The sequence below is a fragment of the Danio rerio genome, chromosome 6 (genome assembly GCF_049306965.1).
Source record: "Danio rerio strain Tuebingen ecotype United States chromosome 6, GRCz12tu, whole genome shotgun sequence".
In the NCBI taxonomy this organism is placed as follows: domain Eukaryota; kingdom Metazoa; phylum Chordata; class Actinopteri; order Cypriniformes; family Danionidae; genus Danio; species Danio rerio.
In genome coordinates, this window is record NC_133181.1 from 16,797,604 (window position 1) to 16,817,831 (window position 20,228).

Sequence of the window (20,228 nt, forward strand, 5' to 3'; positions counted from 1 at the left end):
TTGCCATATTTAAATCTACACATCCACATTGCTTGTGTGTTTTTATGCTTTTTTGCCATATTTAAATCTACACATCCATATTGCTTGTGTGTTGCAGAAGTTTGGCAAAACCGAGATGAACAACAAAACTTCCTTCAACGTTTTGATGCTCAGTTGGTGCGAGAGGAGAAGAGACTGGAGGTTGAAGTGGAGCTCAGAGTTCAGGTGGGACTAGACTCCATAAAATGTGTCAGAAAAACTAAACATTTTACATTCTGTTTTAAAAATGGATACTTTTTGGATTTCCAGATGAATTTTTGTTTATACATATTTGAGTTATTTAACATTACACTCTCAGAAATAAAGGTATGTGAGCTGTCACTGGGGTGGTACCTTTTCAAAAGGTACAAATTTGTACCTATAAGGTCCATATTAATACCTCAAGGGTACATTTTTGTACCTAAAAAGTACAAAAGTGTTCCTCTTAAAGTTTGTAGGTACTAATAAATACTTTTGAGATACCAATATAGACCCTTTAAGTAAAATGTGTAAGGTACCACCCCCGTGATACCTCTCGTAACTTTATTCCTGACAGCATACTGTTAAAAAATCTGTAAAATTCACAAAGGAAAATCTGGCAGCTGCGGTTACATATATACAATATATATATATATATATATATATATATATATATATATATATATATATATATATATATATATATATATATATATATATAATACAATGTATATATATATATATATATATATATATATATATATATATATATATATATATATATATATATATATATATATATATATATACAATGAGGCAAAGGAGCTCAGAGTTCAGACCAGAGCTGTCAACAGGGGGAATCTAGATGCCTGTGATGTAGTGGTTCCAGTAAACTCATCTTTAACCTGTCAATAGTATGAGAAGTGTGGCCCTCAGCTTCATTATTTTGTGCAGGACCCTCATGAATTCAGGCCCTAGTTGGAAGTAAAGAATTCAGCACTCTCTCTGCACTACATCTTATGAAACTCTATAAAAATAAAACACATCAGCTCTTTTACTTCCCTTGTGGCCTAATTCATTTTACTAAATTTTTTCTCTGTGTTTCAGGTGGATGAACTGATGAGGCAGGAACTAAAGAACCTTAAGCTGGTGGTGGACAGAGACAAGGGCAAGAAAAAGAAAAAAGTCAAGAAAAGTAGTAAAAAGGTAAATGATGAAGTGTTTTTCTTAAAAAAAAGTGACAGTGTGCAGATGCTCAGCTCTCAGGTTGTAGATGGTTACTGGTCAGCAAACTCCTGTAATGTGTCTTTTAGCCTGGATGGATTAGTTCTTGAGATGTACTCTCTGTTTATGCACCTTGTGTGAGGGGGCCTTGGGGTCATACAGTGATCTGCCCTCATGACCAGGAATGTGGGCTGGACAGAGAATTAGTAAAGGTGTCTTGCCCTCGTCAGCCTGTGTTTTGATAGGGCCTCTTTTTCCCACCTTCTCTACCACACACACACACACACACACACACACACACACACACTAGTGGACATGATGCCTGACATGAGTAAAATAAATGTACATAGAGACAAGTTAACCCATAACCCATAACCACAAACACTGTGGCATTTTAAAAAGCTTTCCATAAATAAATCTTGTATCAGAGATCCAGCAAGGGTTTGTCAGTGGTGGATCTTCATAGGGCATGTCTGATGCTTGCTTAGCAACAACAGATGCGACAGAAGCTTGATCTTAGAAACATGTTCATAGCTGGATAGCTTAAATAGATAGTTCAACCAAAATTGAAAATTCTGTCACCGTTTACCCAACCTTTATTTGTCAAAAACCTATTTGAGTCAATATTTTGATGGAATGATGGAAACCTGTAATCATTGATTTCAATAATATGTGTTTTTTACAGTATATGGAAGTCAATGGTTACAAAATTCCAACATTTTTCAAAATATGGTTAGGAAAAAAAAGGACACTCAATAAAGGTATGGAACAATTTGAAGGTGAGTAAATTTTCATTTTTGTGCAAATAAAATCAAATATTTGGGTTTAATTTTATTATGGCCTTTGCAGTTTTTGTTTTTCAACAAAACTAGTGTGGGGTGGTACAGTGGCTCAGCGGTAAGCACTGTTGCCTCACAGCAAGATGGTCGCTGGTTTAAGTTTCGGCTAGGCCAATGGCATTTCTGTGTAGAGTTTGCATGTTTTCCCCATGTTTGCGTGGGTTCCCACCAGGTGCTCTGGTTTCCCCCACAGTCCAAAGACGCTACAGTTGAATTAAAAACACTAAGGGAGTACTCACACTTTGTACAGTTGCCTTGAATCATGCTGAAGCATGCTTGTCCGAGCCTGAGCACGCTTACATCATCGATGATGCACTGTTCAGTTTAACATAAGAGAAGCGCTCTCGCTCAGCACCATTGACTTTGCTTTAGTTATATCGTTTTAGTTGTTTGATATGCAGTGACACGCAGTCAAATATTTTGCTAAACAGATCACCCACTTTTGACGCTCATAAATTGTCATAAAGTCCTCATGCTGCATGTATTATGAGGGTTGCTGAAGGTGCAGCTGACATGCTGTGAGAGGTTTGCGTCTTTAATAAACTACGACATTTTGCGTTCATTAAACAGTAAGAATAATTTATAAATCTAAATGAAACAGTCCCTTAAAAGTCACGTCTTGTCTTCAGTTTCAGGCTCAGGCGTGCTTTGCACTCACAATACAGGCATACTGCATTTGAGCCCAAGTGAACCGCGTTCTGACACATGTCTTTCAACTGGAACAGGGCCGGCCAACTTAACCACACCTGAGACCGATTCAGAGCACTCACACTTCTCAAACGAACTGGGAAACATGCCTGGGCACGGTTTAAATAGCATAGTGTGAGTGCACCCTAAATTGTCCATAGTGTATGAGTGTGTGTGTGTGAATGAGTGTTTATGGGTGTTTCCCAGTACTGGCATAGGCTGCATAAAACATATGCTGGAATAGTTGGCAGTTCATTCCACTGTGGTGACCTCTGAAATAGAGACTAATGCCAAGTTCAGACTGCATGATTTTAACCACGATTTTGACTCGCCAACAGATTTTGAGAAATCGCTATCAAATACCTGAAATCACAGGCTAATTGCTGCTGGTTCACTTGAGTAACAATCACACAGCGTGAACTATCAAAGATGCGATCTGAGAGAATCGCTCATTAGTCGCTGGTGCAAAATATCTGGACCTGTCGGTGATTCAAAATCATGCCATGTGAAATGTGTTCTTTTTGAAAATAACATCGGCGACCACCTACAGCCTATGACATTTACATTTACATTTAGTCATTTAGCAGACGCTTTTATCCAAAGCGACTTACAAATGAGGACAAGGAAGCAACTTACACAACTATAAGAGCAACAATGAATAAGTGCTATAGGCAAGTTTCAGGTCTGTAAAGTCTAAGAAGGAAAGTATTAGTACTTTTTTTTTTTTTTGGGGTACAGTTAGTGTGATATCCAGAGAGGCAATTGCAGATTAGGAAGTGAAGTGGAGACTAAATAGTTGAGTTTTTAGTCGTTTCTTGAAAATAGCGAGTGACTCTGCTGTTCTGATGCAGTTAGGGAGTTCATTCCACCAACTGGGCAGATTGAACGTGGGCGTTCGCGAAAGTGATTTCTTCCCTCTTTGGGAAGGAACCACAAGGCGACGTTCGTTCACAGAACCCAAGTTTCTGGAGGGCACATAGATCTGCAGAAGTGAGAGCAGATAAGAAGGAGCAAGGCCAGAAGTCACTTTGTAGGCAAACATCAGAGCTTTGAATTTGATGCGAGCAGCAACTGGCAGCCAGTGCAAACGGACTAGCAGCAGAGTGACATGTGCTCGTTTAGGTTCATTGAAGACCACTCTTGCTGCTGCGTTCTGGAGCAGCTGAAAAGGCTTGATAGAGTTAGCTGGAAGCCCAGCTAGTAGAGAGTTGCAGTAATCCAGTTTGAAGAGAACAAGAGCTTGAACAAGGAGTTGAGCTATGAGAGAGCAGCATCCAATAGTGTGGGTATCTGCAGTATCTATCAGACATGGGTATCAGAAGTTAAAAAGGCTTTTTCTCAGCCTATTTGGACCCAAGAAATGGAGGGGAAACTAGTGGAAATTTGGCAGCAGTACCCGTGTCTGATTGATGTGTCATCTGAGCAATATCACAACCGCGTCGAATAAGAAAAAAGTTGAGGAGAAATTGCTAATTCTCTTCAAAAGCCAGGTGAGCATACATTTTCTGCTCCACTAAAGACTTCTTTCTCATTATGTAAATAATAACAAAAGATATACTCCATGACCTCGCGTTGTTTCCATGTTACTTCTCCCGTGTGTTTGGTTGTGAGAGATAGAGTGTGTTTGTAGTTTACAGACTGAGACAAAGTTGTCAGCAAGTCTCTTTTTGTAAAGTCGTGCAGTGTGAAACCCCGTCGTCGATCTATCTTGAAGTGTGAACACAGTCGTGACAAAACGCTACCCTAGAAAGTCACGCATTGTGAAAACATCTGTGACGCAAAAACTTTGAAAATCATGCTATCTGAACTCACCATTTAAGGGGGAAAAAAAATAAATGAATGACAAACTACAGTGAAGTTGTACTTATTTCTCTGAGATTTCTTTCACTGCACATACAGATTTAAAATACACATCTAAACGTGTTTAAAATTTAATGTTAGTTTGGATTTGTACACACTACATGATTTCTTTATGAATATGTTTGTCACTACCTGCATTTTCAAGGAATTAATTTGGTTGCCATGAAGTTCTCACTCACTTAAATTACTGACCTTTGTGTTTACAATAGTGCGAGCACAAAAATCGATCGAACAATTAGATTTAGATGCAGTTTGACCATTGTTCACAATCTTTTTTAGACTTTTACCTTTTCACATTTTTTAACAAATATCTTTTTATGCAGGAAACTATTCTACTCTTTTTTTCCCAGCAATCAGTTGCTATTATCTCTTTTGAAAACAACACACAGAGAAAAAGACCTCACTGCATGCCTGCACAAGAACTAGAATTCATTTTTGGCATTTTTGGCACCCTGCTTGAGTTGTTTTACACTGAGAGGTTTTGACAGCTAAATCGGTCACAGACGCTGTCTGTCTAACGCGTGTAATTTATACACAAAGATGTTTCACCATTAATCATTCTGCAAATGCAGGCACATGCAAACCCTATTCAGCTCTACTGGCATGAGACTAAATTCCAGTTGCTAATTCGGTTTTGCACAGTGACCTTTGCTGGAATATTCAGGTATGAATTTTAGAACTCTTGCCATTTGGGTACATCACATCAAGCATTATGCAACAGGGAGGGTTTGTTTGTAATGTGAACATTTAACACACAGGGTTTACTAATGCTAGCAGGAGTTTGCCTCGTTTATTATATAAGTCCTGTCATAAGTGTTTTTCAGGGAGAAGCTAGTGCTCTTTCCAATCGCAGGGTGTTTCCTGATCCTAAAATCACTGACTAACAAACTCAGCTGCCAAGAAATGATCTGAGATTCTCCATCAAAATATTTTGGGGAATCACAGCACAGCCAGTCCAGTACATTTCTGAGAAAATCTCTTCCTCAGCGGACAAATATTTATAACGGTATAACTACTGCTGCTAGTCTGGTTCAATTGTGGTTTGGAAAAGCCCTACATTTTCAGGTTTCAGGGTGTCTCCAGCAGGGTGAATAAGAACAGTTGTATTGAAAGTTCACTCTGGATAATCAAGAAAACACATATACACACGTGCAGGCTGTCTCTTGCTGACATACTGTTTGTTTACATCAGGTTACCAGATGTTTTTTTTTTAAATATATACATTTTTGATTCAAGCACATATGCCACACATATGTTATTTTACCATATTTCATACACACAAAATAGTTAAATGAATAAAGGTATGTGTATATGCGCTGTAAAAATAAAAGTGTTGAAATATGTACTCAGAAATTGCTAATAAATTTTAGAAATAATTACACAGAATTAGCAAGTAATGTATTGAATTAAAGGTCCAAAAATTGAAAGATTTTTTTTATGCAACATACATATAAAACTCTTTTTTTTAATAAAAAACAACATTCCTCTGAGATTTTAAACTATTTTGACATCACACAGTTGATTCAGATTCTCCTCTGACCTCAACAACATTTTCACCCACAGACCTGTCACTCACTGGCCATTTTCTAATTTTTTTTTAACTTCCTCTGTTAACCTTAAAGGTGGTTGTGCATGAAATAGTTAGTCATTAGTTTCTGAAATATTCGGCCTGTGTTGCAATCGCAACAAAGTCACATTCAAAGTCATGTAACACTTTCTATGTCACTGTGATGCTAAGTTTTAACTTCAGCTAACTATCTTCATCATGTCTCTATACTTAAAAGGTTGAAGCTACCACAATATGTTTGGTTGACATTTGTGTTTGGTGGCTGGTGAATATATAAGTAACACTTTACTTAAAGGGATGTTCATAAGACTGTCATGAAAATCTTTATAGTCATGACATGACACGTTATGAATATGAATGAGATTTTATCCAGTGTCATACACTCAGTTAAGACATTTTAAATGCAAAGATTACATCGTTTGTTATGACAACTTGACATAAATACATCCAAGCCTGTTTTTGTCATTGTTATGACAACTTACCAGTACTTAACAGACAACAAATTTGTTTGTCATAAATCTTTCATAAACATGATTGTCATAAAGCCATTATAAATGTCATGAATTTTATAGCACCGTCATTAATAATTTTTTTAAGCTTAACTACAGTGGTAAAAGCTAAATTTGTCATTAAAAATGTCTAAATATTATAAATATTATAAATATTAAATATTAATGACGCTGTTTTGACACTTTGAGACATGAGACATTTTAATTACAAATCCCGTTTGTTCCACTGAAAACGTGATTAGAATAATAATCATGACAATTACAAAGCCTTATAACAACAAGTTTTGTTGTCTTGGTAATGTCAAGTTGTTATGACAAAGATGAAGTCTGGTTGTGATGTATTTGTTTGTCAAGTTGTCATAACAAACAATGTCATCTTGCATTTAAAATTGCTTAACTGACCAAAATTGCACTTAATAAGCTCTTTTTTAATGATTTAGGTGCAAAGTTTAAAGCGCTTTGCACAAAAGCATGTAAGGCATGTCTGAACCCACACTGGCTTATTAAGGACAGAAAAAATGGTTTGTGCCCTGGTGCACAGTCTAATGCTGTGTTCACACCAGACATGACACGCATGGATAAATCGCGCTATTTGCATGTAAATAGATGCGTGAACATTTTCACTCGAGTTTACTCAATTCATTTGCGTGTCAAATCCGCTTCATTCGCACATCAAACTCACTTCACAGTAGAAACAGATTTGCATTATGCGTTGATAAAAACTTGGATGATGGAGGCTTTCAGCGGTGCTTCAGGCTGAGTTGAGCCCAGTTTGATCATCTGTTGCCCCTACTAGCGAAAGCTCCTAATTTGTTAACGCAGCGTGAATGTCCACTGAAGTTCAGATTTTCTAACTTGATAATTTCAAGAGTTCACACTTAGCTGATGACTGATTATAGAGCTTGTTTGGCATGCTGTCCTGGGAGAGAGCCCTGAGCTCATAAGATCCTCGAGTCCGGGGCTCCCTCCTGTTTGCAAGGCGAGAAGGGAGTTTGAGCTCAGGTAGATCTCGAGAACTCCCTAGCTGTAGTAACTAATGAACAGGTAGTGATTGCTCTTAAGAGGTAACTATTTACTTGGAGCATGTCTACGGTGCCAATTTGGATTAGTCAATTAACTTAAGTTGCATGTTTTTGTATGGTGGGAGGAAACCGGGGAACCCGGGGGAAACCCACGTGAGCAAGGGGAGAACGTGTAAACTCTGCACAGAAACGTTGGCTGGCTTGGAGAAGACTAGAACCTAGGACGTTCTTGCTGTGAGGCAACAGTGCTAACCAATGGGCCACCGTGCCACCCATCTAGGTAAGGAAGAAGAGTAGGGGTGGAAGGGGGGATTCTTCAAAATGAAGATGGCTGTTATATGGAACTTAGGGTATTTATAGTGGCTTAGGAATCGTCTGATTGGTGAATCATAAATTGAATAATGCATGGCTAGCTGCAAGCAATCATAAACACGTGATCCTCTCAAAATTAGTTTATAAATAAACTTCACTTCGCGTGAAACGCGCAATAAGCACGTCAATTACGCAAAACACTCCACTCACGGCGCTTTATTCACGCAAAACGCGGTATTCGCACCGCCTCATTCACGCGTATTTTGCCGCAGGATGTCTATTCGTGTCTCAGCATTGACTTAACATGTAAATCACTTGCGCTTCATGCTTTTTCGCTTCTGGTGTGAACGCAGCATAACAGGATTTTGCTTATTCTCTTAATGAGTCAGCTGCGTTGCGACATGGTGCATTTTAAATGGCGGACTTTATAAGTGGAAAAACCGAATGCTTCACTTGCAAGAAAGAACTTAAACAGACCATCTGCAGCATGAGGATAAAGAATGAGCTTCCTCCATTCACCATCTCTTTACTTTCTCTTTACTGTACCTTACTCATTACTTTACTCCTTTACTTTTGTGGATAAGTAAACAGTGTTGTATGTACTCCACTGAAGACATCCATTATCCTACATATTTAATAAAAGATCTGTTCCAAAAATATTTCTAAAATCAGTTCTAATTTCCAGCAAATTAATAAATGAACAATAATAACAAAGTGTGGTCATGTCCAAACACATCCTATTCTAATGCCCTATATGCTGATGCAGACGTCTCTAAAACCCAACAGGTAGATAAATCTAAACTTTTTAAAATTAAAACAAATATAAATATGTATGTATACTGCTAATAATAATAATAATAACATTATAATAAAAAATGCAAATTGTCATGGATAAAGTAAAAAAAAAACCGAGATGAAGGCATGAAGTAGTATTTTTTTTTTATATATTTATGTAGTAAATAATAATTTTGTAACATTTTAATCCTTTAGTATTTTTCATATGTAAAGATATGTGTGCATTGCTTTACATTCTGTGTGTATTGAGCGTTTGAACCTGCATAGGTGCTCTGCCCTAGACTTTAGAGCAGGTTTTATTTGGTCAATGGTGAGTTCTTTTTCAATTTCTCAAAAGAGAAGGCACCAACAATGCGCAATGCGCCTTAACACAACTCTTTTTTAGACCAGCATACCCATGAGTCCACAAAGTAGTGTAAATGTATTTGCTATGTAAAAAAATGCGGTGCGAAACATGAAAATTAGGGTTGCGCTGGTCTGAAAATTAGCAACAAATCGTGCCAAACATGTCTTGCGCCGTATTGCACTGGGTGTATGATAGGGCCCAATAACTTAATAATGTCATAGTCATGTATAAAAATTGATTCATGGCATGTCATGTTAATATTATAAAGGTTTCATGACAGTCTTATTGTCTGTAGTGTATGTGTGTGAATGTGTATGGGTGTTTACCAGTGATGGATTGCAGCTGAAAGGGCATCGTCTAAGTAAAACAAATGTTTTTAAAAAAGTTAGTTTTTTAAATCAGTATAGTTGACATTTATAAGCTGTCAATTGATGCACACTTCTGTTATTAAACCTTTTTTTTTGTACTGTCAGAAGATTATACAGTATATACTGAAACAGATATGCTTTATATTAAAAGAAGAAATATACATCTTTTACAGTCTGACACTAATCTAAGCACACTTTGATTAGAGTTAAGACTTATTCCATTCTTATTTAATACAGTCCAGAAACAAAAACATAATATCCAAACTGTTTTATGACACATACTTTACCACCCCTGTCATTCCTGATTCAGAATTACTTTCTTACGTGATTGTTATCATAACTAAAAACACATTTTCTTTGCTTCAGAAAAAGAAGAAAGGGCGGAAGACTGGAAAGAAGAAGAAAAAGAAAGAGAAAGACCTCACAGCTGACAGGTTTGTACAACTAAACCAGTGGAAAATACAAAGTCTGTTTCACAAGAATATATAATACCATAGTTCAATCATTGCTAAAATAAATTTGACCTTTGCCACTGTGACCGAGAGATGTAAATCACGTGTTAAGACACCGGAACACTGTGGGATTTCGGCAATAGAGGGATTGTGCTTCTGGAAAGTGCTCGAGTGTTATTGTGAATGTCAGAGTTTGGAGCTCACAGGGTGACTGGCGGACATCCATGTGGAACGCAAGAATTCATGGCTGGCTTTGAACACTGTGATGTAATGGAGGGTTGCGTCAGATACGCTGCATGACTGATCAGTTTGCAATGCTCTTTCTGTTTTTCTCTCTATTAAACTGTCTCTATTTTTTGTCTTCCCTATATAGGACCATAGAATCTCTATATGAGGAACTTGTCCTGGAAGGCATCATAATCAGGCCAATGAATGTCAAGCTGTCAGATTACATAGGTAAAAAACAAACACTTTTACTACTGAGACAAGTCACTAGTATCCCCTTTAAAAGTGTCAGTGAGTGAACTCTGCTTTAATACTTGAACTAAGCATTTTATATTTGTGTTTTTTCAGATGTATCACAGTTATATTTTTGTTTAAATGGTGTACATATTTGACAGCACTTTAAAAAAATCTGTATAATTTAAAATAAAAAATCTGCTTAAACAATGTTAATAATAATCAATCCAGGCTCATTCTAAAAACGTACCGCTATATACATATCTGGAGAGTGCCAAATACGTTCCAGAAGCTACGTTTTTTGCAGTTTTTATTTCCGTGAATCCACTAGAGGCCACTGTGTACACTTTGTCAGATCTCCTCGCATAAATCCACCAGAGGCTGCTGTCGACTGAATGACAGAGCGATCGATTGACCCACCCTCCTTTCCTAATCCCAATTATTAGTGTTTTCAAAAGCACCGATTGACCCAAACCACCCGCTTCCAAAAAACCCAGCCAACGTTTTTAAAAAGCAGTCCAGAAAAGAAAGCCCTCGCCTGATTTTTACCACGTTTTCATGCTTTACCACATTCTCACCTTCTTATTTGCTTGTTTATTTTTTGGCTTCTGTTTTTGTCGTACCTGCTTTGGAATCGTTCTTCCCCAGACTCAAACCCTGTCGTTGTGATCAACACCTCTCTGCATCTCAAGTCTGCCAACGTACATGGCAAGCTAACTAGACAAACTGTTAATAGCGGGAAAACTGTCCATACGGAGGTAAGCCCCGTAGCATTCGTTTTAAAGATGAACTTCAGCCATACGTTCTTCTGCCTACATAAATTGTGATCTCCAGAAATGTTTATAGGGCTACGTTTTCCGAATAAGCCTATGTTGTTTGTAATACACTGACAAAAGCTCTTCTAAAGAGACTTTACAACGAGAAAAGAAACCTATTATTATGTAGAAGGTTCTCTGTGTGATTTATACAACAACTAAATACCATTATTGTAGCACACATGGCACTAAAGTAATGCAATAAAACATTAGTTATCAACATTAGATGTAATATAAAACTCTACTGAACATGACTGATGAAAAAAAAACTAAAAATTACCATGGTAATGTCAACTAAAGAACATAAGTGATGTGTCATAAACAAGTTCACTGTGCGTAGCTTTGCTACAGTACATTCAGAAACCATAGTACCGTACCATATTTGGTACTACTATTTTTGTAGTAAAAGTATGGTAATAAACAGATAGTAATCAATATGACAAAAAAACTTAACTATGCTGCACTAGAATTGTAAAATATGCTTGTTTCAACAAAGGCTCATTCTGAAAATGTTGCTCTATTTATATGTTTCTGAAGATCGCGAATTATGTATGCAGAAGTATATATGGCTGCATTTAATTTTTAAAATGAATGCTACGGGCAGTAAGACGTCGTTCCTTTTCGCGCTTACCAGCTGACCGCTTACCTCCATATGGACGGTTTTCTTGCTGTTACCAGTTTGTCCAGCTAGCTTGGCATGTACGTCGGCGGGTTAACATACTATTGATTGGGTTTAGGTAAGGAGGAGGGTGGGTCAGTCGATTGGTCAGTCAGTCAGTCATTCAGTCAGTCTAATAGTCAGTCAACAGTGGCGTCTGTAGGATTTATGTGAAGAGAGCAAACGTGAATAGCACTTGTAAAAGAAATTAATAAGCTCAAAAATAGTACACAGCGGCCTCTGGTCGATTTGAGAAAACACAAACTGCAAAAAAAACGTTGGGACGTATTTCGCGAGAGCAGTTGTGAATAGCACTTGTAAAAGAAATTAATAAGCTCAAAAATAGTACACAGCAGCCTCTGGTTGATTTGAGAACAAACAAACTCCAAAAAAAAAACGTAGCTCCTGGGACGTATTTGGCAGTCCCCAGAAATGTGTATGGAGGTATGTTTTCAGAATGAGCCTGGGTTGGTTTGTTCATGTGTTTTTAGTACTGCTTACCATTTGTACAGCCAAAGTTTTACAACAAATCTATATTTTTACTTTTTTCACATTTTAATAATTTTGTATTTTTACAGAAGTCTAGCATTTGTTGAAATAGTAGTAGAATTGGCCAAAACGTACAGTCCACTCTGCCAGCAGTACCAGATAATACTTGATCTTACTTTGGCAGTGGACATTGAAGGCCCCTTCACAATCATTCTCTCTCTCAGTTTCTTGGCAGGGTGTAATGCCACATTGAAAACAGAGACTCTTGTCCCAGTTCAATTGCTGGGGTCACAATTTTGGCCTCCAAACTGCATCTGAAGTCATTTGTTTACTAAACATTTCAGGGTTCCAGCTGATCATTCTTGGAATTAATTTGTACAGCTTAATCTGATAAAGTCCAGTCTCAGAGCTGTAGTCTTGATTTCAATATGTAAGGCTAAAACATACTTTGCTTTTTTATGTAGCTTATGCTCACATTTGTACACAAAGCATATCAAAATTTAAACATAACAGACATAACATAGCAGAGGATGCCTTACCAAATTCAAGACCTCTGTCTCTACAGCCTACATTTTTGGGAATTGAAAAAAAAACATTGCTCCGAGTCATGTCATTGCACATTTCAGATAAAAAAATATAAGAGGGCACTGTCTAAATTTAAACGAATCTAACAGATGTTACTTAGTGTATGTTTTGCTGTATATTTAAGATACGCATCCTTCTTGTACACATCATCACATAGCAAACCACCCACCTAAATCATTCCCTAAACTCAGGCAGTAGTGTTTTCAAGCAAACGCTACAGAAAAGTGCACTGTGACCACATAGTTTTACCTTGATTTTGCGTTGCTTTTATGTCTGTTGTGGAATCATGCATCATGTGATTTGAACCTGAGCACTCAATATTCAGTATATACAAAGTGAGCTACTGAGCAAACTACTCACATCCGTAAAGTTGTGCATTTAGAGATAAATAGATGAGGCAAATGCATTTGATTATTAATCATAGAAACTGTTATGTTGTTATGTTGTTTATTTAGTGTTGTACAAATAACTGCACAAAAAAACATATTAATCATCAATAATGTCCCCATAAACATCATTAAAATGAAAAGGAACCTAAGGTGTTGGTGTAATACTGCCCCGAAGCATACATTTGAACTGAAAACCGCAGTCAAATGTATGTTGAAGTACGTTTTGCCTTTTTTATGAAAATGTAGGCTGAAGCACATATTGTAAATTGAGCCTGTGTTGCAAGTGGACTATAGTTAATAAAACAAAAAAGCAGAATAAGATGTCATTAATTGAGCCAAGATGTATTAATCAATTACTCTCACTAAGCATAAGCTCCTATTGTTTTTGGCATCTTCAGTAGTTTGCTATTCTTGTTCCACCTCCCCCAGATCTGGCCGCTGTAACCACCATATGGATAAGCAAATTGAGTTTAAAAACAATAAGCGTAAGCTCCTCAAACAATGCATATGCAGTTACAAAACCAGTAGTGTGATTTCACCAAGCAGGACATTTAGGCTTACAGTTAGGATTGGCAAAATTATACCAACGCATCAGGTGTGATTTTGTTAAGTAGGATGCGGGCTATGTAGAATTAGCATTTATGTTGACCTTGGAATCAGCATGATCATTTCTGTTCAAAAATGTAATTCATACCTAATCTGTACTGCTAAACCGATCCCTAACCCTACATAATTCCCAAAATTAGAGGGAGATTTATAGTTGGATAACATTGATATAGCCTTAACTTATACTGTACACTTATCTTCTAAATGCGACTGGCTGATTGGACAACTTTAATGTTGATCCAGGTACAAACCCTACTCTAACTGACAAAAGTCTTGGCGTCGATCCCAGTTGTAAGAGCAAAAAATAATAACTTGACTTCTTGTTGATCATTTGGGAAAGTGGCAGAAGGTAGATTTTTGAGATGAATCATCTGTTGAACTTCATCCCAGTCATCACAAATACTGCAGAAGACCTATTAGAACCCGCATAGACCCAAGATTCAGAATCAGTCAAGTTTGGTGGATGAAAAATCATGGTTTGGGGTTACATTCAGTATAAAGATGTGCAAGAGATCTGCAGAGTGGATGGCAGCATCAACAGCCTGAGATATCAAGACATTTGTGCTGCCCATGATATTACAAATCACAGGAGAGGGCAAATTCTTTAGCAGGTTAGCGCTGCTTCTCATACTTCAGCCTCCACATCAAAGTTCCTAAAAGCACAGAAGGTCAAGGTGCTCCAGGATTGGCCAGCCCAGTCACCAGATATGAACATTATTGAGGATGAAGGAAGGATGAAGGAATGAGGCATTGAAGGTGAATTCAAATAATCTTGATGAACTCTGAGAGTCCTGCAAGAAAGCTTTCTTTGCCATTCCAGATGACTTTATTAATAAGTCATTTGAGTCATTGCAGAGATGTATGGATGCAATCCTCTAACCATCCTCAAACACAATATTGACTCTTTTTCCACTGTGCCATAACTTTATATTTTATACTGTACATTATTTTTATTAAGCGACAAGACTTTTGTCTAAGCAAAGTCAGACCCTTACCGTCCTAATTAAATAATTAATTATTAAGGCATGATCATATTTTATTTTGGTCAAATAAGCGTAATCTAGAGGCCTTTGCCTTTCATATAAGCCACTTTTCATAGCAAATGAGCAACCAGAAGTCAAGCTAATTGTTGTTTCTTAAACTTGTATAGGCGACAAGACTTTTGTCATGTAGTGTCCTTTGTGAAATCACCCTTACCACATTCATACACGCATACTATTCTGGTGAAGACATTTGCACCATTTTTGCATGTTGCCAGTTGTTATATCTTACACTCACAGTGTAATCAGAGAGTTACAACAGGCCATCTAGCACTTGTAAATTATGTTTTATGATAAATGCATTACTCAGATTGGTTTTACTACTTGAGCGCAGACACATGCACAGTGCTGAATCACATGCCTGTCAACGATAGTGTATCGAAATGGATTTTATGAATCATCAGTTGTTAAGCATAGTTGTTGAGCATAGCAACCTAGTGTTGCTCTAAAATGGCACAAAATATGAAGCCAATGGCAAAGTTTTCATTTCAGTTTATTCTGTTCTTTCTGGGAACAGGGTGTGTCGCTTAAAGTATAGAAACCACATTGACTTCTATGTGTCGGAACAACTTTGTTACTCTGACATGTTTGTTTTTTTTTAACATTCCTTGGAAACCAGGGTCGCAATGGGGACGTGACGCAATGCTGGCAAGCAGCCATAACTTTCTGATGTTTGATAACATACAGTATATAAAGCTGTCTGGCATGTGTTTTTTCCTTGTGTCTCTAGGTGAATACAGCTACCTGGGCACAACACTACGCCAAGCAGATATTGAGCCTATGCCATCTCTCTCTGACGTCAGACAGCTCATCGCACTTTATGGCATCCTGCCTCTGGGTGAGTGTAACCAGCTCTGACTAGTTAGACCTAGTCAGCTCTGCTCCCCTCTACTTAAGTCATCTTATAAATGTTCAAAAACATCTGGACACTGTCTGTTACTACTGTGGTGATATCACTGCTGTGGTGGTTTAAAAAAAAAAAAAAAGGTTTTACCCCTCATTATGCAATCAGAATCTGTATTTTTTCCATGTTGGATGTATTTGGACACAGTGGAGAATCTGTAACAGAGCTAACTATAAAAGAGCCATGAGTAAGGCCAGACAGAATCTGTGGACATTTTTTGCTATTTCTGCAAAGAATTTTGTAAAAAAAAATTTGCAGATTTATGTGAAATGACTTTGGGTGCATCATAACTAAAAGCTTAATATATTGAATAAAAACTAATCCATCTAGAGGCACTTATTTGGTAAGCAAAACAAGTCTCTCATACAACAGATCTACTACAATGCAGAAAATATTACTTAACAAACTGTATTGTAAATAAATCTAATGAGTACTTTCATATTTGTCAGTAATATTACTGAAATTAAGTTAAAAACTGAATAGATATAAATTTACACACATTTACACAAGTAAATAAAAGACTAAATGATGGGCTAAAGATCTGCAGAAATCTGCGGATTTCCACGCACATACTTTTACATGAGTATGATTTTTCAGGACTCTGTTCAAAACTGCTGAGAGATTATATTACCATTTATATATACATTAGCATCCAAAATTCTTTTCCACTTGCTCCATAAAATAGCCCCTTTGTGTTTAGTTTTTTTTTGTTTTAAAGAGAAAGTACGGGTTTCCATCTCGCATATTTCTATAACAATTGCTTTCAATCTTCTAAAGTGAGAGGGGTTGACAGAAGCTATATACTTAGCTGCAACAAGAAGTATTCTCCTGAAATATGTTTCTCTAGCCTCATGCAACTCAAAAATACCCAAGTATAACACTGAAAACTGAAACTCGATCTCGATCTTCAATTTGACCTCCAATGTCTTGTGTCTTTGTAAAATAGGTGTATAATTGGACATGCCCAGAATACATGATTGTGATTTGCCAATTCATAATGGTCTTCCTATTTTATTGTGGCAGGAGTTATAAAGAAACAATGTTCTTCCAGGCAAATAGTCTCAATTGGTGTGAGCCTGTAGTTTACCATTGGGAATTACATGTTTCTAACTAATTCTCTTCTTTTATACTACTATTTCCTATTTTGCAGATTAAAACATTATTATGATACTAAAAGAGTGTAATATTTAGGAATAAGGAATTTAAGAATTTCAAAAATAATACTTAAAGGGGTGGTCCAGAGTGTATTTTTAAGGCTTGGTTGTGTTTATAAGATGTAAAACAATGTGTGCTCATGCTTAATTTTTTAGAAAATCATATAATTTTTTCATATATCTCCTGAAAACAAACACGTTTAAGATATATAACATGAAAATAAATGTAATATTTCCTAGTTCCTCTAAAAAGCTCACCCTCAAGAGTCTCTGATTTGTCAGCTAACATAATGTGTTGTGATTCGTGGATTGGCTTTTACACTGTGTAAATACTGTGGGTCAGAGTAGTTAGTCATATCAGTTTGACCCTGAATCAGACAGAAAATGACACAAAGAACACAGCTAAACCCCACACCTGCTCTCTAATATAAAATCAGACGAGTGTCTTTTACATGCAGTATATTCAGAATAAGCATGTGCAAGTAATATGAAATGTTCACATATCTTTTGCAAGTTCATTATTTGAGATGTAGAACACAATAAAAGCATCCACATAGAAAGACACTGCAGCACATGTGAAGATTGTGGGTGTTTGCAGGGGTTTGACAGATAAACATGAATTTGTAGCTAAATTTTTAACGGTGCCAAACAGCATTTCCCGTTGTTTACATCATTGTTTACGTTTTTAGCTTTCTCTACTATAACATTACAGCACCGCTGGCCACGCCCCTTTTGCTGCATGGGCTGTATGCGCATAACCTGAAGGGTTTGTGATCGCATAAGCCCTGATGTATTTTTTTGTAGCACCCAAGCTTCTTTCACTGTAGGCTTTGCTAAACTAACTCTGTAAAAGCCAATGCCCCCCTTTGCATTGAACTTTGAGCGTATTACATTCAGTGATGTTGTTTATGTTCACATTACATCTACAATACACATCAACTAAAGTTTGAAATGTAATATTATAGTGGATCACCCCTTTAAAAAAAAAACTGTCCAAACTGAAGCTTACAACTTTATAGATAACACTTTATTTTAATGGTCCATTTGACTCTTAATATCTGTTGATATTGCTCCTTTATGAGACATTTACTAACTATAAGAAACTTTGCAAGAACATGTCAATTTACACTAACCCCAACATAACATACTACTTATAATTTAATAAGAATTAGATAGCATGTACATGCAATGTAACTTAAAACAAACAGACCATCAAAATAAAGTGTGACCTTCTTAAAATACAGCCTAATTGATATTTTACATCAATATTTTTTTTAAATAGTAACATGAACTATTTACACTTCAGTAATTAAGTATTTATTTTGCACTTTCTAAAATAAATACATTTATAATTTTTGTCAGCCTTTTTAAACACACTGAAGGACCAAATAGTTTCATAAAAGTTCATTCAAAGTTATAATGATCAACAACTTTTAAAAACACTACCATTCCACTTGCAACAATTATTTTGGTAACAGCACTGTTAGACCCACATATGCCTGTCTGTGTGTATGTGTGTGTGCACGCTTGTCACTGACGGTAATAGAGTGCACCCTGTCTGCCCTTCTGAACTGTACTTGACCCAGCTAAGCAGCTCGTGGTCTTTTGTAACTTTCTCTGTAGCGAATGCTTCATTGCCATAGAGATGTCTGGTGTCTTGTATCACAATATCAACACCAGCATTCACTCCATCCACTCACATCTCATTCAATAACCCAGCCTGCACTGAATAGTACCATACAGTACAAATGCTGCCTGGTGGGCTGTAACCTTAACAACACTTCGCAGGGAGAGTTGGACTGTCCCTCAGTGATCTGCGGCTCTAGGCACATATACAGGGCTCAGCTAAAACACAAAAGACTGCTCCATCAGACAGCAAGCAAAACTATCACTCTCAGGAGTCGGGACGTCTGTGTCCCTCAGGACGTCTGTGTGCAGGGAGTGTCATGTCTCTCCTGAGGTCTATCATCATGACAGTCCCAGAGGAGAGTAAAAAAGTGTCTACTATGCAAGCGGTGCACTAGATTGGTCCTGATACAAAAGAGAAAATGCCAAAAATATTATTATTATTATTATTATTATTATTATTATTATTTATGTTAGATTATTACTTTTTTATATAAAAACTAATATAATTCTTATATATATAAATATATATATATATATATATATATATATATATATATATATATATATATATATATATATATATATATATATATATATATATATATATATTCAAAGGGATATCACCCAAATATTTAAATTCTGTCATCATTTACTCTTCCTTCCTTTCTTTTCTAAACCTGTTTAAGTTTCTTTTATCTGTTGAAAACAAAAGATATTTTGAAGAATGTTGAAAACTTGTAACCACTGACTTACATACTTATTTTCCAGCTTTCCTTATAATATCTTCTTTGTGTTCAACTGAGGTTTATAACAACCAATTGAGGGTGAGTAAATAGTGATCAGACATGGGGTTAACGCATTCCACAGTAACGTGTTACTGTATTCTAATTACATTTTTGGGGAACACAGCAATGTAACAAATTACATTTTAAACTTATGTAATGATTACAGTTACTTGCGTTAAGTTACAAACATAGTTTTTAGAAGAAAAAATGCTTCTTTTAAATCACGTTTTCTGCTGCCACATCAGTTAATAAGCATGCGCTTTTAAATAGCTGGAGAACGTGCTGCTGCTGTCGAGAGTGGTTCTTTCAAGTGGAAATACAAACTTTACTTTCATTTCATTGAGCATAACAGCAAAAATATTGCTGTGAAATGCAGTCATTGTCTAGTCTCCAAATAAATTTATACTGCTTTGAACTCAACTTGTTCAAGCACTTGAATAGAAAGCATTCTATGACAATACTTGTCACCAAGAAGAACACCGGGGTCCAAAAACTATGCGGCCCAACTCAGCCTAAACGGGCTAAATTGAATTTGTGCTCAGGATCAGGAGTAAATGTATCTTCTGAATGTGATGAGAAGCAAAGCTGCTTATGGGGTTGTTCACATATTGCGTCTTGTTATTATTCACGCAAGTTTGTTATTTCCAATTGAGGAGCGCATATTAGTTGAAAATTGTTAGTCACGTGACAAGAGCTAACCGATCAGCTACATACTTTGTATGGAATATAAACATTTC

The 20,228-nt window shown here is 36.6% G+C and overlaps 1 protein-coding gene across 5 annotated transcripts in view; it reads left to right on the forward strand.

The window, feature by feature from the left end:
- drc11 (dynein regulatory complex subunit 11) overlaps positions 1–20,228 on the forward strand; it is a 178,841-nt gene that overhangs the window by 65,772 nt on the left and 92,841 nt on the right. For all 5 annotated transcript variants that reach the window (XR_012407358.1, XM_073952994.1, XM_073952993.1 and 2 more), the window contains 5 exon segments: positions 98–204; positions 1,105–1,203; positions 9,893–9,960; positions 10,352–10,434; positions 15,750–15,857. Coding sequence is in view for 4 of the 5 variants with exons in the window: in XM_073952994.1 (XP_073809095.1) it covers positions 98–204; positions 1,105–1,203; positions 9,893–9,960; positions 10,352–10,434; positions 15,750–15,857 (465 nt within the window). In the remaining variant the exon portion in view is untranslated.